The sequence below is a fragment of the Saccopteryx leptura genome, chromosome 6 (genome assembly GCF_036850995.1).
Source record: "Saccopteryx leptura isolate mSacLep1 chromosome 6, mSacLep1_pri_phased_curated, whole genome shotgun sequence".
Lineage (NCBI taxonomy): Eukaryota > Metazoa > Chordata > Mammalia > Chiroptera > Emballonuridae > Saccopteryx > Saccopteryx leptura.
Genome location: NC_089508.1, coordinates 177,370,248 through 177,392,082, shown reverse-complemented (window position 1 = coordinate 177,392,082; position 21,835 = coordinate 177,370,248). Strand labels below are relative to the sequence as shown.

Here is a 21,835-nt window from a genome sequence, read left to right as displayed (position 1 = left end):
GCCCATCTCATGATATGAATTTCTTACCATTATTCATTTGTAGTTTACTGTGAAGAACACTAAGAGTTGAGTCCTAGATTCTAGCCTTGATCTGCTCCTAACTGTAAGACGCTCTACCTTTGGGTCCAGTAATTCCATGCTGAAATGAAATAATGTCTATGGGTAAAGATAATTGTTGAAACTGAATGATGAACACACTATTCTCTTCACTTTTTTATGTTTGTGTGAACCCTGAGAAGGAAAATATCTGCTGAAAAAAGTTCCTTGTGGTTAACTGGACACAAACTAATAACCACAGTCTAGCAGTCATGGCTGACAGAATCCTCCCAGGTATTCCGTATTTCAGGGAAAAGCTACTGGTGTCCTGCACTGTGTTTCTGCCTGTGAGTCAACCCTTATAAAGAAGTTTCTGAGGATGTGAGGGTGATCTGGCTGTGACATCTGTCACCCCATTGATCGCCAGGGTTGATTCGGATGATCTGGCTGGCTAGGTGGGTGTCCCCTTCCTCCCTCACCTCTCCATGTGCGTCCCTCCCGAAGCTGCGCACTTGGTCAAAGAGGATGACCTTCCCCGCTAGAGGAGAGGACTGTTCTTCGGTCAAGGGTATACAAGTAGCTGCGCTCCCCTGCTAGAATCTCCAAAACAAGTCTCAAGAAGTTTCTGATATAATCTTTTCTACCAATGGGCTAAGACAGTGGTCCACAAACCCCGGGCTGCGGACCGGTACCAGTCCGTGGGTCATTTGGTACCGGTCCGCAGAGAAAGAATAAATAACTTACATTATTTCCGTTTTATTTATATTTAAGTCTGAACGATGTTTTATTTTTAAAAAATGACCAGATTCCCTCTGTTACATCCGTCTAAGACTCACTCTTGACACTTGTCTTGGTCACTCACGTGATACATTTACCCGTCCCACCCTAAAGGCCTGTCCCTGAAAATATTTTCTGACATTAAATTGGTCCGTGGCCCAAAAAAGGTTGGGAACCACTGGGCTAAGACTTGCCCTACCAGTGGGAACTGCACAGTTATAGTCTTATTTGCATCTTTAGCAGCCAATCAGAGCAGCTTCATAGCAACCAATCAGAATGTACAGTCCTGGCCAATCAGGACACTACTGCTTGGACCAATCAGACTGTACAAATTTGGATACCTCATTTGCATATAAATGAATCAATCAGGGACCAGAGAAGGAACTTGCTCTATAAAAAGTGTCCTCTCACCTGACCAGGTGGTGGCCAGTGGATAGAGCATTGGACTGGGATGCAGAGGACCCAGGTTCTTGAGCGCAGGCTCATCTGGCTTGAGCAAAAAGCTCACCGGCTTGGACTCAAGGTCGCTGGCTCGAGCAAGGAGAGTTACTCAGTTTGCTGAAGGCCCACAGTCAAGGCACATATGAGAAAGCAATCAATGAACAACTAAGGTGTTGCAATGCTCAATGAAAAACTAATGATTGATGCTTCTCATCTCTCTCTGTTCCTGTCTGTCTGTCCCTGTCTATCCCTCTCTCTCTCCCTGAAAAAAAAAAAAAAAAAAAAAAGTGGCCTCTCATTTGCGTCCCAGGAGCGTATTTTTTTTTAAGAGTAGAAGCTGTGTTTTCTACTTTTGTAAAGCGTTTACCTAAATAATTTCTTCTTTTACTGCTCCCCAGAAGGACACTCTTGTTGGCATTTAATTGGTGGCAGCGACCTTTATTGACACTTGGAATGCTCCAGAGGTTTTTTAAAAAAATGAAATCAAAGAATCTTATTTTAGAGAGGTAAAGTTGAGAACTTTTATCACACTAACAATCTTTTATGTGTAGCATGCTCTTGTAAGATGCCTATGAATCTTCAAAAAAATTGATTTTTTAAAATTTGTTGATTTTTTGACGAAGTAGCATAGACTTCGTCAAAAAATATTTCTTTTTTTTGTTTGTTTTTACAGAGACAGAGAGTCAGAGGGATAGATAAGGACAGACAGACAGGAATGGAGAGAGATGAGAAGCATCAATTATTAGTTTTTTGTTGCAACACCTTAGTTGTTCATTGATTGCTTTCTCATTTGTGCCTTGGCCGCAGGCCTTCGGTAGACGGAGTAACCCCTTGCTCAAGCCAGTGACCTTGGGTCTAAGCTGATGAGCTTTGCTCAAACCAGCTGAGCCCGCGCTCAAGCTGGCGACCTCGGGGTCTCGAACCAGGGTCTTCCGCATCCCAGTCTGACGCTCTATCCACTGTGCCACCGCCTGGTCAGGTGTAGACTTAATTTCTAAATAAAAATAAAAGTGAGTAAGTAGTGAAGAAGTGGGAATTGAGAATATATTATTCATTCCCAACCATGGTCACAAATATTTTCAGATTGAAAAAGACTTAAGTAGTATATAGAATCCAATCTAATTTTTAAAAATATTTTTGACAGTGGGGTTAGTCACATTTTTTTAAGATACCTGCTTATCTGTATTTTCTAACTTTTATGTAAGGCATGGAGGTAAAAGCCTTGTTTATTTTAAGCGTTAAGAAACAAAAAGAGAAGAAACGGACCTACCAGTGGCTACTTTTACTGACAGAAAGTGGAGGTACTGCCCCACTCCACCCCCTGCCTCCCGCCCCCTGGCGACTAGGCCGCCACATTGCAGGAAGGTGGGGCGTGAAGGAAGAGACACGGTATGCGCAGGCGCAATAGCGAGCCAGCGGTGTGAGGCGGGATAGGAGTCTCAGTTAAGGGACAGCTCTTTCAGCCAATAGAGAGACAGCATCGTTGGCTTCTTCCGGGCGGAGGACGCCGGAAATCGGATTTCGCCTGCGGTGGGGAAAGCGGGTACCAGAGTGAGCTCAGGGCCGAGGTGAGTGGGCGGTAACATCTTGGAGCTGCGTTCCGCCCGCTTTTCTCTTCCCGGACTCCGCAGCTTGGTCAGGGCAGACGGGGAACGGGGGAGGCCTGGAGCGCAGTGCCCGCGTCCCTCAGCGCGGCCTCCTTGCCTGCGTGGGGCCCGGGGCTTCCTCGTGCGGGGCGGGGCGGGGCGGCCGAGCCGGACTGGAGGCTGGGGTTTGCTGAGCCGCGCGGCCTGGGCGAGGCATTTGGCCCCTCCGGCCTCTGGGAATCGGGGATACCGTCAGGGAATAGCCCGGAACTCGCTGGCCTGACGGGGCGGGGACGGAGGGAGGTCGGAGATGCCTCTGGGGGAGTTTTTAAAACTCCTTTGTCGCAGCCCGAGTCACAGCAGACGAAGGGGATCGGATGTCGGGGGTGGAGCCCGGATAACCCGCTGAGGCACTGGGCGCTGTCCTCAGTGGCGACCTCCGTTGCCTGGCGGCCTGCAGTTAGAGACGTGATTGCGCGATAAAATCTACAATTTATTTTGAGATGCCAGTTCTCTGATTTTGGTAATTATGTCGTTAAAAGGAGAACATTCTTGTTTTGGGGATATGTACTGCAGTATTTGGGGTCAAGAGATGAGAGACCAATAAGACAACTGAGGGAAAATGTTAAATTAATATTTGGTAAATCTGCCTGAAGAATATGGGATGCTTTTTGTGTACTCTTCATACAACGTTTCTATGCTTGAATTCATGTTAAGGAGTTTTTAAAAGTTGATTATAGCCCTGGCCGGTTGGCTCAGTGGTAGAGCGTCGGCCTGGCGTGCAAGAGTCTCTGGTTCGATTCCCGGCCAGGGCACACTGGAGAAGCGCCCATCTGCTTCTCTACCCCTCCCCCTCTCCTTCCTTTCTGTCTCTCTCTTCCCCTCCCGCAGCCAAGGCTCCATTGGAGCAAAGTTGGCCCAGGCACTGAGGATGGCTCTGTGGCCTCTGCCTCAGGCGCTAGAATGGCTCTGGTTGCAACAGAGCAAGGCCCCAAGATGGGCAGAGCATCGCCCCCCTGGTGGGCGTGCCGGGTGGATCCCGGTTGGGTGCATGCGGGAGTATGTCTGACTGCCTCCCTGCTTCCAGCTTCGAAAAAATACAAAAAAAAAAAAAAAAAAAAGTTGATTATAATTATTTGCAGCTGTCATAGTAAATGAATGGAACAGTACAGTGTTCATAACCCTCATCCTACGCACTTTCACCCCCTTTTCCTTAACGGTTGTTTTGTGTTATATAGACATTTTATTCAGCCCTCATATTGATGAAATCATGCATTGATTCCAACTTTTCCTACTCTTTTTAAACAGTGCTGCATTAAACACAATTTTTTGTGTACTTGTACCAATATTTTTATAGGATAAATTTCTAGAAATAGAATTGTTTCAAAGAATATGAGCCTTGACATTTTTGATACTGCCAAATTAAGTTCCAAATTTGTATTGTCTTTTTATCAGTTTTATATGAAAATTCTCGAGGGTGGTACTGGCCTGCCACCTAAGAGTGTTACGTGGTCATGATGGTAGCTTCCATGGTAACTGAGGTGAGTGCGCGCTCTTCACCTGAGAAGGCGTCCCCAAACGGCTGGGATAGCTAAAAGCCTGCTTCTAAAATTGGGCTCACCATTCTGAAGAAACAGGAAGGAGAATGAGACTTCTGCTGGTATCCAGGGCTTGCCACATAGAAGATGTTCTTGTATTTGTTGAATGATAGAATATTTGAAATCTTGTTAGTTTGTTAGATGAAAAGTATCCCTTTTAAAAGTTGGTTTAAAAAGTGTATTAGCCTGACCTTTATTTAAGATTTGCATTTTATTTGTCATCTTTTGCCTATTGTCTTTCTTAATGTAGGTTTTATTATTTATTTATTTAAAAGAAAAATTTTTTTAAGTTATAGGAGGGGAAATAGACAGATTCCCACAGGGGCCAGCGCTCGAACCAGCTGACTTGTCCTTAGCGCCCAGGGCCAGTGCTCAAACCAATCAGCCACTGGCTGCGAGAGGGGTAGAGCGAGGAGGGGGAGGGGAAGAGAAGCAGAGGGTTGCTTCTCATGTTTGCCCTGACTGGGGTTGAATTTGGGATATCTGCATGCCTGACTGATGCTCTATCCACTGAGCCAACTGGCCAGGGCCAGAAAATACAGGTTTTTTTTAATCAAAGACTCATTCAGTGGATCTTCATAAAGGACCTAGCACTTTTTAGGTGTTGTTTGAGGTGCTGGAGACAGTGTTGTGAACAAGACAGGCAATTACTGAAGTCATAGTGCTTTCTAGTGGGGATGGAGTCAGAAAATTTGTTTTTAAAAAATCAAAATAACCCTGACCAGGCGGTGGCGCAGTGGATAGAGCTTCGGGCTGGGATGCAAAGGACCCAGGTTCGAGACCCTGAGGTCGCCAGCTTGGTGCGGGCTCATCTGGCTTGAGCAGAAAGCTCACCAACTTGGACCCAAGGTCACTGTCTCGAGCAAGGGGTTACTCGGTCTGCTGAAGGCCCACGGTCAAGACATAAGAGAAGGCAATCAATGAACAGCTAAGGTGTCGCAATGAAAAACTGATGATTGATGCTTCTCTCTGTTCCTGTTTGTCCCTCTCTGTCCCTCTCTCTGACTCTCTCTGTCCCTGTTAAAAAAAAAAAAAAAAACTTAAAAAAAAAATCAAAATAAAATTTCTAGTATTTGCTCTTTGTTGCAAGCACTTTTTATCCCAGAAAAATGAGACTGCCTTTTGATTTTGCTTATATTTTTTCCTATATAGAACTTTAGATTTATATATTTTTATTAAATTTATTGGGTTGACATGGTTAATAATATTATGTAAGTTTCAGGTATATATATATTTACAATACAACCTTTATAATTAATTGTGTGCCCATCACCCAAAGTCTAGTCTCTATGTATTTGACCCTTTCCCCTCTTCATGTGGTCTTTTGCAGTCGCCCTTAAAACTGGGGTCATTTCCTCCTGACCAGGCAGTGGCGCAGTGGATAGAGCGTTGAACTGGGACACAGAGAATGCAGGTTTGAAACCTTGAGGTCGCCAGCTTGAGCGCAGGCTCATCTGGTTTGAACAAGGCTCACCAGCTAGAGCCCAAGTTCGCTGGCTCGAGCAAGGGGTGCCCTCGGTCAGCTATTGCCCCCAGTCAAGGCACATATGAGAAAGCAACCACTGAACAACTAAGGTGCCACAATGAAGAATTGTGCTTCTCATCTCTCTCTCTTCCTGTCTCTTATCTCTCTCTGTCTGTCTCTTTCTCTGTCACAAAAAACCCCCAACAAAACTGAAATTATTTCCTTGATAGATTGTAAGCAGCACTGGGATGGAGGCAGTTTTCCTTGAAAGGTAGCGTTTGAGGTTTTTAGACTCTGGATCCTTCCTCTGCTACTTACTCTGATCACAGGTACCTCAACCTTTCTGAGCCATAGTTGTCTCATCCCTAAAATGGAATGGGAAAAGTATTTAGAAAAGTGTCTGGCATATAGTATGCACTCAAATGTTATCTGTCATCAGTATCATCATCCCTGGATATTCATTGTCATATTAAGGATGTTTGTACCTACTTCCAAATTCTTGTTGATTTGGAGCCTTCTTGAAATAGATGGAGCTGCTCGAAAAATATTTATGAAGCTTCTTTGTGCAAGGTTGTGGACACAGTGAGAACTATGATAGTCAAAATTTTTCTCCTCATGGACCTTATTGTCCAGTTGGGGAGCCAAATCAGATACTGGTACAGAAAATAAAAGCCAGAAGGCAGTATCTGCTTTTTATGAATAATCAGAGACGTTCTTTCTTTAGTGGTTACATTTTAAGCTAGTGTCTGAAGCAGGAAGAACAGCAAGTAGACACTTTCTTTCTCTCTCTCTCTCTTTCTGTCTCTCTCCCAATCCCCCTTCTCTAAAATGAATAAATAAAAGAAAAAAATTTAAAGAAAGGACTTCAGAGGAGTTGGATAAAAGTGGAGGATTAAGATAAACTAGGTTTCTGGCTTGAAACAGTAAGTGGATAATGGAGACATTTATTGAGATAGGGAAGATTAGAAACTGGGAGGAATAGATTTAGGCTCTATGTGTACATAAAAGTGTATAAAGGGAATAAAATCAAATACTTTTTTTTAAAGTTTGAATACCTTATGAGACATACGGAAGGAGCTCAGAGGCAGTCTGCACTAGAAATGTAAATGTAATAAACATAGATGAGGGTTTTTCCACTTTGACAGGATATATCGACATTTTGAGCTGGACAATTCATTGTTGGGAAGGGCTGTCCTGTGCATTGTGTTCAGCAGCATCCCCAGCCTGTACCCATTAGCTGCCACTAACACCCCTTCCTCCAAGTGTGACAATTAAAAATGTCTCCAGACCTTGCCATATAGTTTTGTTGGTGGGCAAAACTGATCCTGGCTGAGAACCACTGATACAAATGATATTACAAGCTACAGAATTAACTTTTATTACCCAGTAGAGAAATATAGCAGAGGTCTAAAACTAGTCTTGTGGCCAGCAGAACCACATGATTGTAGATAAGCTCTTTTTGACTCCATAGTCTTTGACAATTTCTGGAATTAATTAGCAGTATTTAAAAGTAGATTGTTCGGCCTGACCAGGCAGTGGCACAGTGGATAGAGCGTCGGACCTGGGATGCGGAAGGACCCAGGTTCAAGACCCCAAGGTCGCCAGCTTGAGCACCGGCTCATCTGGTTTGAGCAAAGCTCACCAGCTTGGACCTAAGGTTGCTGGCTTGAGCAAGGGGTTACTCGGTCTGCTGTAGCCCCACGGTCAAGGCACATATGAGAAAGCAATCAATGAACAATTAAAGTGCCACAACAAAAAACTGATGATTAATGCTTCTCATCTCTCTGCATTCCTCTCTGTCTGTCCCTATCTATCCCTCTCTTTGACTCTCGCTCTGTCTCTGAAAAAAAAAAAAATAGATTGTTCGTGGCCCTGGCTGGTTGGCTCAGTGGTAGAGTGTCGGCCTGGTGTGTGGGAGTCCCGGGTTCGATTTCCGGCCAGGGCACACAGGAGAAGCGCCCATCTGCTTCTCCACCCCTCCCTCTCTCCTTCCTCTCTGTCTCTCTCTTCCCCTCCCGCAGCCAAGGCTCCATTGGAGCAAAGTTGGCCCAGGCACTGAGGATGGCTCTGTGGCCTCTGCCTCAGGCGCTAGAATGGCTCTGATTGCGGCAGAGCGATGCCCCAGATGAGCGGAGCATCGCCCCCTGATGGGCATGCCAGATGGATCCCCGTTGGGCGCGTGTGGGAGTCTGTCTGACTGCCTCCCGTTTCCAAATTCAGGAAAAAAAAAAAAAGATCGTTCTCTCTTCAGCAGAACAGATACTACTAACACTGGAACAAGGCTGCTGCACAAGAAAAAGAAAAAAAATTGAGAGAATCCACGTAAAAATCTGGGTTTTGACCTCTCATGAAAAACTTAAGAAATTGAGGAACAATGACTTCATTCCCACGTAAATGCTAATGGCTGGAGGTTCTGAGATCTGACATAGTTCACTCTACTCCCTGCCCCATAGTGCTTCACTCTTTACATTGCCGGCCTTTCTCTTTGGTATTTAAGTTAGTGAATTTCTAATTTATTTTTAATTTTATTTTTATTTTTACTTTTTACAGAGACAGAGAGTCAGAGAGAGGGATAGACAGGGACAGACAGACAGGAACAGAGAGATGAGAAGCATCAATCATTAGTTTTTTGTTGTGTATTGCAACACCTTAATTGTTCATTGATTGCCTTCTCATACGTGCCTTGACTGTGGGCCTACAGCAGACTGAGTAACCCCTTGCTCGAGCCAGTGACCTTGGGTCCAAGCTGGTGAACTTTGCTCAAACCAGATGAGCCCATCCTCAAGCTGGCGACCTCAGGGTCTGGAACCTGGATCTTCCACATCCCAGTCCGACGCTCTATCTACTGCACCACTGCCCGGTCAGGCGAATTTCTAATTTAGAGAGAAGAGGGTCCAGGACAGTCCTCTGAGACATCCTATGTCTCACTGGGTGTTCAAACTTAAAAAACCATTATTTGATTTCATCCCTTATATGCACCTGTATATGCACATACAGACTAAAACTATTCCTCCCAGTTTCTGGTCTTCCCTATCTCAGTAAAATGTTCCCATTATCTGTACTGACATTAGAATTCGGCTAAAGAAGGAGAGGCAGTACAGTAGACTGAGAGTGGTTAATGAAGTAGGAGGAAAACAAATGTAGGCTTACAGAAGCTGGGGGGGGGGGGGGGGTTGAAAAGGAAGAAAATGGTGCCTGACCTGTGGTGGCGCAGTGGATAAAGGGTTGACCTGGAATGCTGAGGTTGCTGGTTTGAAACCCTGGGCTTGCCTGGTCAAGGCACATATGGGAGTTGATGTTTCCTGTTTCTCCCTTCCGTCTTTCTCTCTTCTAAAATGAATAAATAAAATCTTAATAAAAAAAAAAAAAGAAAAGAAAATGCTGATAGGTTGAGTAACAACATCTTAGAAAAATATCCAATGGATTTGGTCGAATGAATATGCAGAAGGCTAGCAGAGCAGTGAATTGTGGGCTGCTGCTGTTAGAGTAACGCGTGATGCGCATGGTCACTGCCTCATTGATACTTAGCACTGTTCTCTCTACCACTGTGGCTTGGTGGAAACTCAGGGCTGAGTTCTAAGGCACTTTTAGAACTTCACGTATTCCAAGTATAAAACTGCCCCTGGTATATTACTTTAATTTATTTTTTATTTTTTTCTTTACAGGGACAGAGAGAGAGAGAGAGTCAGAGAGAGGGGGATAGATAGGGACAGACAGACAAGAATGGAGAGAGATGAGAAGCATCAATCATCAGGTTTTCGTTGTTCATTGATTGCCTTCTCATACGTGCCTTGACCGCGGGCCTTCAGCAGACCGAGTAACCCCTTGCTTGAGCCAGTGACCTTGGATCTAAGCTGGTGAGCATTTTTTATTTTGCTCAAACCAGATGAGCCCACGCTCAAGCTGGCGACCTTGGGGTCTCGAACCTGGGTCCTTGGCATCCCAGTCCAACGCTCTTATCCACTGTGCCACCGCCTGGTCAGGCTGGATGGTGTTTTATATCTTGAAAATCTGATAAGGTTACTCTAAATGAGCACTTGCGATCTTCTCATTTTATGATATGCCTAAGCTTAAAATGAAATAAATCTTATTAATGGCTGTAGAATATGCATTTGGGTTTGAAATTTCTGTAGTAGAAGTAGAAAAATTGTGGAACACCTTGCAGAAAAAAGGAGATGAAATTGGATCATTATTTTATCAAAGAAGCTCAAATGATACCAACTGTCTGTAAAGTAGCGATGTTAATTCTGTCAAAGTGTTTGCTTTTGAAAATCAATCTATAATGTAAAACAAAAGTGACATGAACTGGGAGACAGCATGGCAGTTTGGCTATGGAGAGGAGGACAGAAATGACTAGTAATTGGTAAGGTTGGAATGTAGACTTTCTTTGTAGACGAAAATTACTGCAGCATATTTTTTTTTGCTGATGAAAATATTAATATTAAGTAGTTAAAGTAATTGGATGATTAGAATATGATGGCAGCCTCTTCCTGTTGTTAGTTTTAGAAACTAAGCGATAATTTTGTCCTGGGCCCCAAACTACTATGGCAAAAAAGGGAAATATTCTGTCTCTTGGCACCCAATGGGTAGGTTTGTTTTGTACAGATACTCTTAAATCTTTGGTCTATTTCTATAGGTTCTTGATCTTCCGCAATGGGTGAGCCACAGCAAGTGAGTGCCCTTCCACCACCTCCAATGCAGTACATCAAAGAGTATACGGATGAAAATATTCAGGAAGGCCTAGCTCCCAAGCCTCCACCTCCAATAAAAGACAGTTATATGATGTTTGGCAACCAGTTCCAGTGTGATGATCTCATCATCCGCCCTTTAGAAAGTCAGGGCATCGAACGGCTTCATCCTATGCAGTTTGATCACAAGAAAGAACTGAGGAAACTCAATATGTCTATTCTTATTAATTTCTTAGATCTGTTAGATATCTTGATAAGGAGCCCTGGGAGTATAAAACGAGAAGAGAAGCTAGAAGATCTTAAGCTGCTTTTTGTACATGTGCATCATCTCATAAATGAATACCGACCTCACCAAGCAAGAGAGACTCTGAGGGTCATGATGGAGGTGCAGAAACGTCAACGTCTTGAAACAGCTGAAAGGTTTCAGAAGCACCTGGAAAGAGTCATTGAAATGATTCAAAATTGTTTGGCTTCTTTGCCTGATGATTTGCCCCATTCAGAAGCGGGGATAAGAGTAAAAACTGAACCAATGGATGCTGATGAAAGCAACAACTGTCCTGGACAGAGTAAACAACAAAGAGAAAATTCAGGTCATCGGAAAGACCAGATTATAGAGAAAGATGCTGCCTTGTGTGTTCTAATTGATGAAATGAATGAAAGACCGTGAAGTAGTTTTTGTTTGTGTTTCTTTTTTCCTTTCAGTAAATAGCATCATATAGAAGTTAATTTGCTTTTGAAGAGTCTTAAACGAGATGAAACTAGGAGTTATATAAACAGCTTCACTCCAACTTTATCAATTATGAGATGTCACAGGCAGTAATTTCACTTTATGGCAAGAATAGGCAGCTGAATATGACTACATTAAGAGTAATCAGCTTAAAAGGCAAAATGCTGCTGTTGTATGGAACATTCCTGTTTTTGGAGTTGTGCTAAGTGTTGAAGATAAGCCTCAGTAATAGCAAACCTTCATCCTTGAAAAGTAGATTTGTCGAATGCTTTAAGAATGATAAATAAATAAAGGATATCAAGCTGTATAAATATGAAATTATGAAATCTTTATTTTAAAAATTTGCTTAATCCCTAAAAAATTTTGTAACGTTAAAAAAGAGGAATCCCATAGAGTTAGTTATAAAACGGCAGTTTTATTGTTCTTGTTGACTGCTTGTATACACAAACTATCTCGGCCTCTTGCCCCTATCCTGGATGTGTCTCTTAACTTTTTAGTCACTCAGATAATAAGCCCTTTGATCACTCAGTTGCAACCATTCTTTTTAGTAATTAAAATGTTTATATAATTAGCTGTATATTGCCTTTATAATTAAACTCATACGTGCTTAAAGCTGGAAGCCTGCAATGGGAAGGGGGTTTGGTAGCAGCCTGTTAGACGTTCACTGGAGATTGTATCTTCCGTGAGATGTGTTACTGAGATAAGGGTGCCCTGCCAGGCAGTACATTTCCCTACTCTCCTTGCATCTACTGTATGGCCATGTGGCTAAGCTCTTAACAATGGAATATGAGGGTAAAAATCAAGGCCTGCCTCTTCTTGCATGATCCTCCATTCTCTTCTCATCTGCTGTATGAATGGCTACACCCAAGATAACTTTATCATTTTTTTTAAAGGGGGGGGGGCTCTCTGGTTCAAGACTGATTCTTTTTATTTATTTTTTACAGAGACAGAGAGTGAGTCAGAGAGAGGGATAGACAGGGACAGACAGACAGGAATGGAGAGAGACGAGAAGCATCCATCATTAGTTTTTTTTCATTGCGCGTGACAACACCGTAGTTGTTCATTGATTGCTTTCTCATATGTGCCTTGACTGCGGGCCTTCAGCAGACCGAGTAACCCCTTGCTGGAGCCAGCGACCTTGGGTCAAGCTGGTGGGCTTTTCCTCAAACCAGATGAGCCCGCACTCAAGTTGGCGACCTTGGGGTCTCGAACCCAGGTCCTCTGCATCCCAGTCCGACGCTCTATCCACTGCGCCACCGCCTGGTCAGGCAACTATCATTTTGAAGATGATAAAGGTTCCATCAGTTTGTGCCCTTGAATGACTGAGGTCTATGTCATCCTTTCGTTAACTCTTCCCCCAACCCTAGCTAATTTAACTTTACATTAACAAGAAATCATCTTTTTTTTTTTTTTAATTTATTCATTTTTAGAGAGGAGAGAGGAAGAAAGAGGAGAGAGACAGAGAGAGAGAAGGGGGGGAGGAGCTGGAAGCATCAACTCCCATATGTGCCTTGACCAGGCAAGCCCAAGGTTTCGAACCGGCGACCACAGCATTTCCAGGTCGATGCTTTATCCACTGCGCCACCACAGGTCAGGCAAGAAATCATCTTATTTTGACCACAGATTTTATTCTGTATTTCTCTTCTCTCTAACTTCTCTTCCACCAGTCTTGGTGGAGAGTCTGTATCTGAGGTCTCTGCTAGCCTTTCTCTTAATGTAGGCCAGTGGTTCTCAAAGTGTAGTTTTGGACTAGCAGCATTTATTTGCATTGCTGGGGGCCTTGTTAGAAATGCAGATTCTCAGCCCTGGCCAGTTGGTTCGAACACAGTCCCCAGTCACCAGGTTGCAGGTTGAATCTCGGGTTGGGGCACAGCAAGAATCAATCAATATATAAATAAATGGAACAATAAATTGATGTTCTTACTTCCCTCTCTCTCTTTACTCCTCTCTCTTCCTGAAAATCAATTTAAACAATTGAAAGACATATAATATAAACTTTTAAATCAGACTTCCGGTGCTACTTTATACCATTGCAATAGTTCACCCTAAGATTCTTTTTTAAAAATACCTACAAGATCAAATCCTATCAAAGAATTTAAGATTCTTAGTGGAATTGAAAATCTTAGTCCTTTCCCCAAGACCCACAAATTCATATACAAATTGTGTTGCAAATCTTGTAACAACTCTATAATGTGCTTCAATTGGTTTATTTTTTTCCCTGCAAGGATTTGCAAAGCAACCAAAAATTGGTTTGTACTTTTTGCCCACCACTCTCAAGGTTGTAAAGGGTTGAGGGCAAAGAAGTAAGGAGATTTCTCTTGAGAGTTGCTAAAATGTTAGCAATATCTAGATTGTTCCCCCAGAAGGGGTTGAGGGATAGTCCACTCACCCTTCAATTTAAGCTTAAGAAAGAGGACTCTGGCCTGACCAGGTGGTGGCACAGTGGATCGAGCGTCGGACTGGAATGCAGAGGACTCAGGTTTGAGACCCCCAAGGTTGCCAGCTTGAGCGTGGGCTCATCTTGTTTGAGCAAAGCTCAGCAGCTTGGACCCAAGGTTGCTGGCTCCAGCAAGGGATTACTTGGTCTGCTGAAGGCCCATGGTCAAGGCACATATGAGAAAGCAACCAATGAACAACTAAGGTGTCGTAACAAAAAACTAATGATTGATGCTCTCATCTCTCCGTTCCTATCTGTCTCTATCCCTCTCTCTGTCTCTGAAATAAATAAATAAATAAATAAATAAATAAATAAATAAATAAATAAATAAATAAGGACTGGAGTCTTTGGAGCCCAAAGATCTACACCAAACTTATGCCAGAAAAAAGAAATCTGACCAGGGTCTACTTGGGAACAGCTACACTGCAAAGATTTCTAAAGAGAAGGATGAATGTTTCACATATAGAATTGACCCATGGCCACTTTAAACTTGTCCTTGTCAGCTCCAGAGCTGAATACCTTAATAGAGTAAGTCCCTTTAGGAATGGAATACTGGAAGCCAGGGACTGAGGGAAATGCCAAAAGTGAACATCTGGAAAAAGGCATTACCTTTATCAGTGATGCTTCCATTTTGTTTATTTGCATCAGAATCATCTGAGGGCTTGTTAAACCAGAGCTGGCTGGGCACCACCCAGCTCTCTTAGGACATGTTAAGTCATTTATGCCTTAGACGTTTATGGGTATTTTAAGGAGATACCTACTCATGAAATGGTCAGTTTTGTGGTTTTATGGCTACAAAGCACATAGCAAAATTTTGGTACTTGGTAAACTATCAGAGGTCAGCTATTCTTCCTAAGTCTTTTTTTGTCTTTTGCATTTGGCATTTAGCATCAAAGATTGAAGAATTGGTTTCAAACTGCAATGTAATGAATCTAACAGTAAGTGGTGCTCTTACCTCAAATTTAGTAGCTGCAGCCAGTGGCTATGGAGGGAAATAAGATGATGAAACTTGGGTTCTGTTATGAGAGTAAACTTAAAATTTTTTTTAAAAATTTATTGATTGATTTTTTGAGAGGAAGGGAAAGAGGGGTGGGGGAGAGAGAGAAGCATCAATTCGTTACATTTATTCATGCATTCATTAGTTGACTCTTGTATATGCCCTGGTCAGGGATCAAACCCACAACCTTGGTGCATTGGGACAACCCTCCAACCAACTGAGCTACCTGGCCAGGATATAAAATTTACTATTCAAGAAGAGAGCCTTGGCCCTGGCCGGTTGGCTCAATGGTAGAGCGTCGGCCTGGCATGCAGGAGTCTCGGGTTCGATTCCCAGCCAGGGCACACAGGAGAAGCGCCCATCTGCTTCTCCACCCCTCCCCCTCTCCTTCCTCTCTGTCTCTTTCTTCCCCTCCTGCAGCCGAGGCTCCATTGGAGCAAAGTTGGCCCAGGTGCTGAGGATGGCTCCATGGCCTGTGCCTCAGGTGCTAGAATGGCTCTGGTCGCAACAGAGCAACGCCCCAGATGGGCAGAGCATTGCCCCTGGTGGGCATGCCGGGTGGATCCCGGTCGGGCGCATGCGAGAGTCTGTCTGACTGCCTCCCTGTTTCCAGCTTCAGAAAAATACAAAAAATAAAAAATAAAAAAAAATGAGAGTACTTATATGGAAAGATAGTCAAGATATGATAAAAGCAAGTTGCTGGGTATAGTCTGAACCTATATTTGTATCTGTCAATACATAATCAAATTGGAAAAATTTTATAGAAACCGTTCTATGGATGAGGAAATTAAGACTCAAATGTAACTTGCCACATATGAAGGGCACTTTAGTCGGTACATAGCAGAATAAGACTGAATTTTAAAAGAAAAACAGCAAGGCATGGTAGAATTTGGGCTCCAATGTTTACTGTGTATAGTCTTGGTTGAATCTCAATTTCTTTATGGTAATTATTGTACCCATTTCATAGGGTCTGTACCATCTGTTGAGAATGTAAGAGAAGACCCATTCTAATTCTTTCTGAAACTTCATTTGTCCCCAAGCAACATCCTCAGGTCTCAGACTTGCTAAGGACCTTTGTAGAAGCATCTGATCTAGAAAGGTGGAGGTGGTGCCTGGAGGCTTAGGTGGTGCATGATCCTGGGGCTCTAAATGACTGCTACCTATTAGGGAGAGTGACACAGAAAAAAAGGAAGAAGCCACAAACAACGCCAGAAATTCAAAGGGACTTTACTGTAGATTATATAGATGGTAAGAAATAATATGAAAAAAAAAAAAAGAAATAATATGAAAACATTGTGGATAACTTTATAACCACAAATCAGAAAACAGACAAAAAGGACAAATTCTTATAAAATACCCAACATTGGTTTAAAATAGACATGAATAGCTTTCCAATGATTATAAAAAGAATAACCAGCCTGACCAGGCAGTGGCGCAGTGGATGGAGCGTCAGAATGGGATGCAGAGGACCCAGGTTCTAGACCCCGAGGTTGCCAGCTTGAGCGCAGGCTCATCTGGTTTAAGCAAAAGCCCCACCAGCTTGAACCCAAGGTTGCTGGCTCCAGCAAGGGGCTACTCGGTCTGCTGAAGGCCCGCGGTCAAGGCACATATGAGAAAGCAATCAATGGCCTGACCAGGCGGTGGCACAGTGGATAGAGCGTCAGACTGGGATGCAGAAGACCCAGGTTCGAGACCCCGAGGTCGCCAGCTTGAGCGTGGGCTCATCTGGTTTGAGCAAAAATTCACCAGCTTGGCCCCAAAGTCGCTGGCTCCAGCAAGGGGTTACTCGGTCTGCTGAAGGCCCGTGGTCAAGGCACATATGAGAAAGCAATCAATGAACAACTAAGGTGTCGCAATGCACAACGAAAAAACTAATGATTGATGCTTCTTATCTCTTTGTTCCTGTCTGTCTGTCCCTGTCTATCCCTCACTCTGACTCTCTCTCTGTCTCTGTAAAAAAAAAGAAAAGAAAGAAAAGAAAGCAATCAATGAACAACTAAGGTGTTGCAACGTGCAATGAAAAACTAATGATTAATGCTTCTCATCTTTCTCCGTCCCTGTCTATCCCTCTCTCTGACTCACTCTCTGTCTCTGTGAAAGAAACAAAAAGGAAACAATTACTGCAAAATTTAAAATAATTATTACCTACAGAAGAGGGGGGAAGTTTTTATGATCAGGAAGGAACACGTGGGCTTGGAGTGGGGGGTGTCAGAGATGACGTTAGGAGATGGACAATGTTTTACAATATATATATATATTATTGCTTGATATTTCAGAGAGACATAGGGAGAGAGAGAGAGAGAGAAGCATTCATTTGTGTTCCACTTAGTTGTGCGTTCTCTGGTTGCTTCCCTTATGTACGTTGACCAGGATCAAACCTGCACGTTTTGGGACAACGCTCCAACTGACTGAGCAACCTGGCAGGGCTGGTCCTGATTTCTTGAGTGTTTGATTTGTAACTATTTTTAAATTATAAGTTTATGCAATGTCCATACACCTGTTATATTTTCCATTACACAAATAGTTTAACCTTAAAGCCATATTGTGACATCATCATAAACCCATCATATTGGAAAAAATTAAAGTCTGATAGTACTGATATTGGCAAAGACATGGAGCATCATAAGAGTTCCTGTCAGGGCGCTCTCCCTCTGGGGAGCATGCTCGTGACTTTCCCTTTGCCTTTTCCTGTTCCTCCTGAGCCACAGGTGTGCATCTTCTAAGCTCTAAGGAGAACACTCTTGCAACTAGGGGATCAATGGGCAGCAGCAGCTCTTCCCAAAGCCTCCTGGTGACCTGTCTTCAAAGCCTCTGTTGTTGTTTCTTTTATTCTAAGCCCTTCCTTGTGTCATTGTTTCCAGCTTTAATAAATGTACTCGAGAGAAAGAGAGAAAGAAAAGAAAGAGAAATAAAGAAAAAGAAAGAAAGAAAGAAAGAAAAAAAAAGAAAGAAAAAGTTTTTGTCACCGCCAATGAGAATGTAAGCTGAAATAAGTAGTAGGGGAGACTGTTCAACATTCCCTTGTAAAGTAGACTTACGTGAGAAGTGAAAAATGAGAATATGATTCAGAGATAAAAGAGGAAAATCATAAAATGAGTAAGAAAGAGCTCACCAGAATTGATAAGTGGAGAAAGAGTATGTCCCTTAAACTGAGGAATATGGTTAACTTCACTCAGAACCTGGAGCAAAAGACAAACAAAAAGAAAGAAGGAGCCCCGTTGGGGAACGTGTTCAACATCACCAGTACGGCCCTGGGGAAGTATTGGGACCTGCCTTTTCAAGATGAGACCACAGATGGGAGTTCTCACAGTGACTCATACATAGCTCAACAGAATTTTCTCTGTAGTAGACCCCTTTCATTCTTTCAGTTCCGTCACTGGGAGGCCACTGAGCTATTAAGGTAAAATTTTCACACCCCACCCCATTTCCTCTACTCTGAAGAGGTTCGATTATGTGGGCAGGAAGAATATTAATTTCCCTAAAAAGTTACTTGGGTAAATATTGTGATAGCTCAGAATGCTGATGTGTGCTGGAGGGCCCCTGTTTTCTATGCTGTGGGCAAAGAGCCCGGCCAGCGCTCTAAGCTCGCTCTTGCACTGGTTTGTGTGTAACCTCATGCTTTAGCTCACTGCCATTCATCCATAGTTGCTAAATATAAAAACTACAAACATGAGAGCTCTTGATCATCTTCCCAGGGTTGTGAAGAGCGTGTCTTTGTAAGTTAAAAAAGCATAGTATTAGTAAAATGCCTTCTGTAAGAAAAAGAATGACATATTTAGAGGGGCAGGTTTTCCTTCTCACCCCCCCCCCCCTCCTGTCTGCCTGCCCCATCGGGGAAGGGGTCTGCAGTAGGCATTTGTTTTGCTGCCCAGCAACCAGTTCTCCTCCTAAAATTCACTGCACTTTCTTTGAGGGCGCCACCTTCTCTCACTCTCAGAATATGAGTTTTGGGGATGTGACCCCAGCCCAACCCAATTAGTCTGTTTTGACCCTGTGGACACAATATTAGGAATGAGTCTATAACCCAGTTTGGGCCTTTGAGGGGATGTGAATCCCTGGGCCTTTGTGAGAGCGGTCCACATGTTGGTGTGTGGATATGAGCTATGAGCTATGAGAGGAACACCACAGAATCGGAGGAAGGAGCCAACAAACACTGCAGGCAGCTAGAATTGACTTGGCTGGTGACTTCCCTGGGGCCATTGAACTAATTTTGCCTGAAGCTGGACTTTTTTTTTACAGAGACAGAGAGAGTCAGAGAGAGGGATAAATAGGGACAGACAGACAGGAACGGAGAGAGATGAGAAGCATCAATCATCAGTTTTTTGTTGCGACACCTTAGTTGTTCATTGATTGATTTCTCATATGTGCCTTGACTGTGGGCCTTCAGCAGACCTAGTAACCCCTTGCTCAAGCCAGTGACCTTGGGTCCAAGCTGGTGAGCTTTTCTGCTCAAACCAGATGAGCCCGTGCTCAAGCTGATGACCTCAAGGTCTTGAACCTTGGGTCCTCTGCATCCCAGTCCGACGCTCTATCCACTGTGCCACCGCCTGGTCAGGCAGTGAAGCTGGACTTTTCAACAATATCAGTCAGAAAATTTATAATTAAGCTAGTTTGAGTTGGGTTTTCTGTCAACAGGTACATAAAGTCTTTGGTGAGAAAAGAAGAGTTTGTTGGCACAAGATGGTTATATGAAAGGTGGTCATAGTAAGGGAGAAATTTGTCTTATAAATGTGTCATCCTGAAGACTGAAAGACTTAGGGTTTCTTCCAGGTATGCCCAGGATCTCTAGTGTGAAGTAGCCCTCTCAGCAAGTGACAGCACTGAAATGACAAAAGAAAAGTAAAATAGCCTGACCTGTGGTGGCTCAGTGGGTAAAGCATCTACCTGGAACACTGAGGTTGCCAGTTCGAAACCCTGGGCTTGCCTGGTCAAGACACGTATAGGAGTTGATGCTTTCTGCTCCTCCCCCCTTCTCTCTCTCTCTCTTTCTCTCTCTCTCTCCTCATTAAAATGAATAAATAAATTTTTAAAAAAGTAAAATGAAAATAAAAGACTTCCATCTGAGTTGGAATCTACTAAATGACCAGAGATTTAATGGGGAGTATAAAGAAAAGATTTGTACCTTCTCCTGGAAAAGATTTGTGCCTTCACTGTGTTCATCATGTTCATAGTTGTCCATGAGTGAGACTCTCTAGTGATACACCATAGGGTATATTGACATTAAAATGTATATATAGACAGATACACAGAAAAATATCTGAAAGGAGATCCATTATGTTGAGAGTGGGTGTTTCATGGTACTGGTATTGTAGCCTACATTTTATTTCTTTATTTTTATTCTTACTTCATTTTTCAAAATTTTATACAGTGAATATGATATATAATTTTTTTTTTCAATATGATATATAATTTAAAACAGGTTTTTCAAGTATAGACACACAATGTTACATGTACCCTTAAAGGTAAGTCACATGGTAGAGCGTCGGCCTGGCCTGCAGGAGTCCTGGGTTAGATTCCCGGCCAGGGCACACAGGAGAGGCACCCATCTGCTTCTCCACCCTTCCCCCTCTCCTTCCTCTCTGTCTCTCTCTTCCCCTCCCGCAGCCAAGGCTCCATTGGAGCAAAGTTGGCCTGGGTGCTGAGGATGGCTCTGTGGCCTCTGGCTCAAGCTCTAGAATGGCTCTGGTCGCACCCCAGATGGGGCAGAACATCACCCCCTGGTGGGCATGCCGGGAGGATCTCGGTCGGGCGCATGTGGGAGTATGTCTGACTGCCTCCCCGTTTCCAACTTCAGAAAAATACACACACAAAAAAAGGTAAGTCACATGGATGGCTGCAATCTGGAAGTCAGAATATCTAAGAGGACATATTTTAGATAATCGGACATATGATATGAACTAAAGAATTAGGTAGGATTGGACAGTGCAAGATAAAAATTAGGGATGGAAATCGTAATGTTTGCAATGATTTTTTTGAAGGCCAGAAAGCCACTGTAGGTTGGAGAGCATTTCCTGGTAGCAAGAATGGACTTCTTAGAGAAGGGCAGTGAACTTGGCCTTCTCAGGGGCAGGCAATGGACAGAGTTGTCCTAGCATATGCCCAGTGGGAGAAGCATGACCAGAATAGTAGCTGAATTTTTATTCTATTTTAAGAGCTTTATTAAGACATAATTCACACAGTGCGTGCTGTTAGTAAATATGACTCCTGGCCCCATGGTTAATTGACTCTACCTTACACTTGAATTTCGGCATTTGCTGGTTGTTATTAATTATGTGGGGATACATATTAAACGCACATATCAAATTCATAAAACATAGTTTATAGTGGAAAAATCTGGAGCTTAGGGACTCATGTTCTCAACTAAAATTACCAATCATGTGCCTTTGGGCAAATCATCTTCTCAGGTCTCAAGTTCACAATCTACAAAATGACGATGTTGATCTGATCTCTTGACACAATGAAAGTGCACACATTGGGCAAGGTGGAGATTTATATTAAATGGATTTAATGGCATTAAGTGGGTAACAAGAAGATTCGGGAAGGAAAGACAGAGAAAGACCATGGGTTTTGAGGGACTATTCAGTCTGTGATCTCACTTGTCTTTTGTAAAGAACCTTTGGCTATTAAGTTTCCCAGACAGAAGATCTGAGACTGTTTAGGTCTGAGTGCTTCCTCAGGGATGGAGAGTTTGGCAGTAGTTCAGTACTTTCCATCAGTTCATACCTGAAGCCCTATGAGCTGAAGTAGAAATTGAGGACCCCTTAATAGAAACTGAGGACCCACAGGAGGGGAAAGGGAGCATTGTTGGCAGGACGATGTCTTCCCTAGTGAAAGAGTTAAAAAGTTCAGGTCAAATTCAGAATATTAACACAAATTCCTCATTTTATACATTTTATAAATGAGGAAATGGAGATCCAGCAAGGTCTTAGGACGTTGGCCAATTTGTGTTAGAACAAGATGAAGAATTAGGCTCACGATGGAGTAGAATGGGCCCACAGTTGTGAGGATAGGAACATGCCATTCATTGTGGTATTCTCCAGCTCCTAGTCCAGTGCCTGACACATAGTCAGTGCTTCATAACCA

At 43.2% G+C, this 21,835-nt stretch overlaps 1 protein-coding gene across 5 annotated transcripts; it reads left to right on the top strand.

The window, feature by feature from the left end:
- Window positions 1-2,756: 2,756 nt before the first annotated feature.
- MED7 (mediator complex subunit 7) lies at window positions 2,757-11,955 on the top strand. Of its 5 annotated transcripts, none has more exons than XM_066343197.1 (3): window positions 2,896-3,363; window positions 9,569-9,760; window positions 10,540-11,954. In XM_066343197.1, exon 3 carries the CDS (start codon window positions 10,557-10,559, stop codon window positions 11,256-11,258), a length of 702 nt encoding a protein of 233 aa, XP_066199294.1. In that variant the 5' UTR covers window positions 2,896-3,363; window positions 9,569-9,760; window positions 10,540-10,556; the 3' UTR covers window positions 11,259-11,954. The 5 variants fall into 5 exon arrangements, with proteins under 5 accessions (XP_066199293.1, XP_066199297.1, XP_066199294.1 ...); XM_066343198.1 differs by having other exon boundaries at window positions 2,896-3,371; window positions 9,575-9,760; XM_066343196.1 differs by lacking the exons at window positions 2,896-3,363; window positions 9,569-9,760 and adding an exon at window positions 2,757-2,822 and having other exon boundaries at window positions 10,540-11,951.
- The last annotated feature ends 9,880 nt before the right edge of the window (window positions 11,956-21,835 follow it).

Coding starts and splice junctions, on each gene's coding strand:
- MED7 (XM_066343200.1), top strand. CDS start 10,557: ATGGGTGAGCCACAGCAAGTGAGTGCCCTTCCACCACCTCCAATGCAG.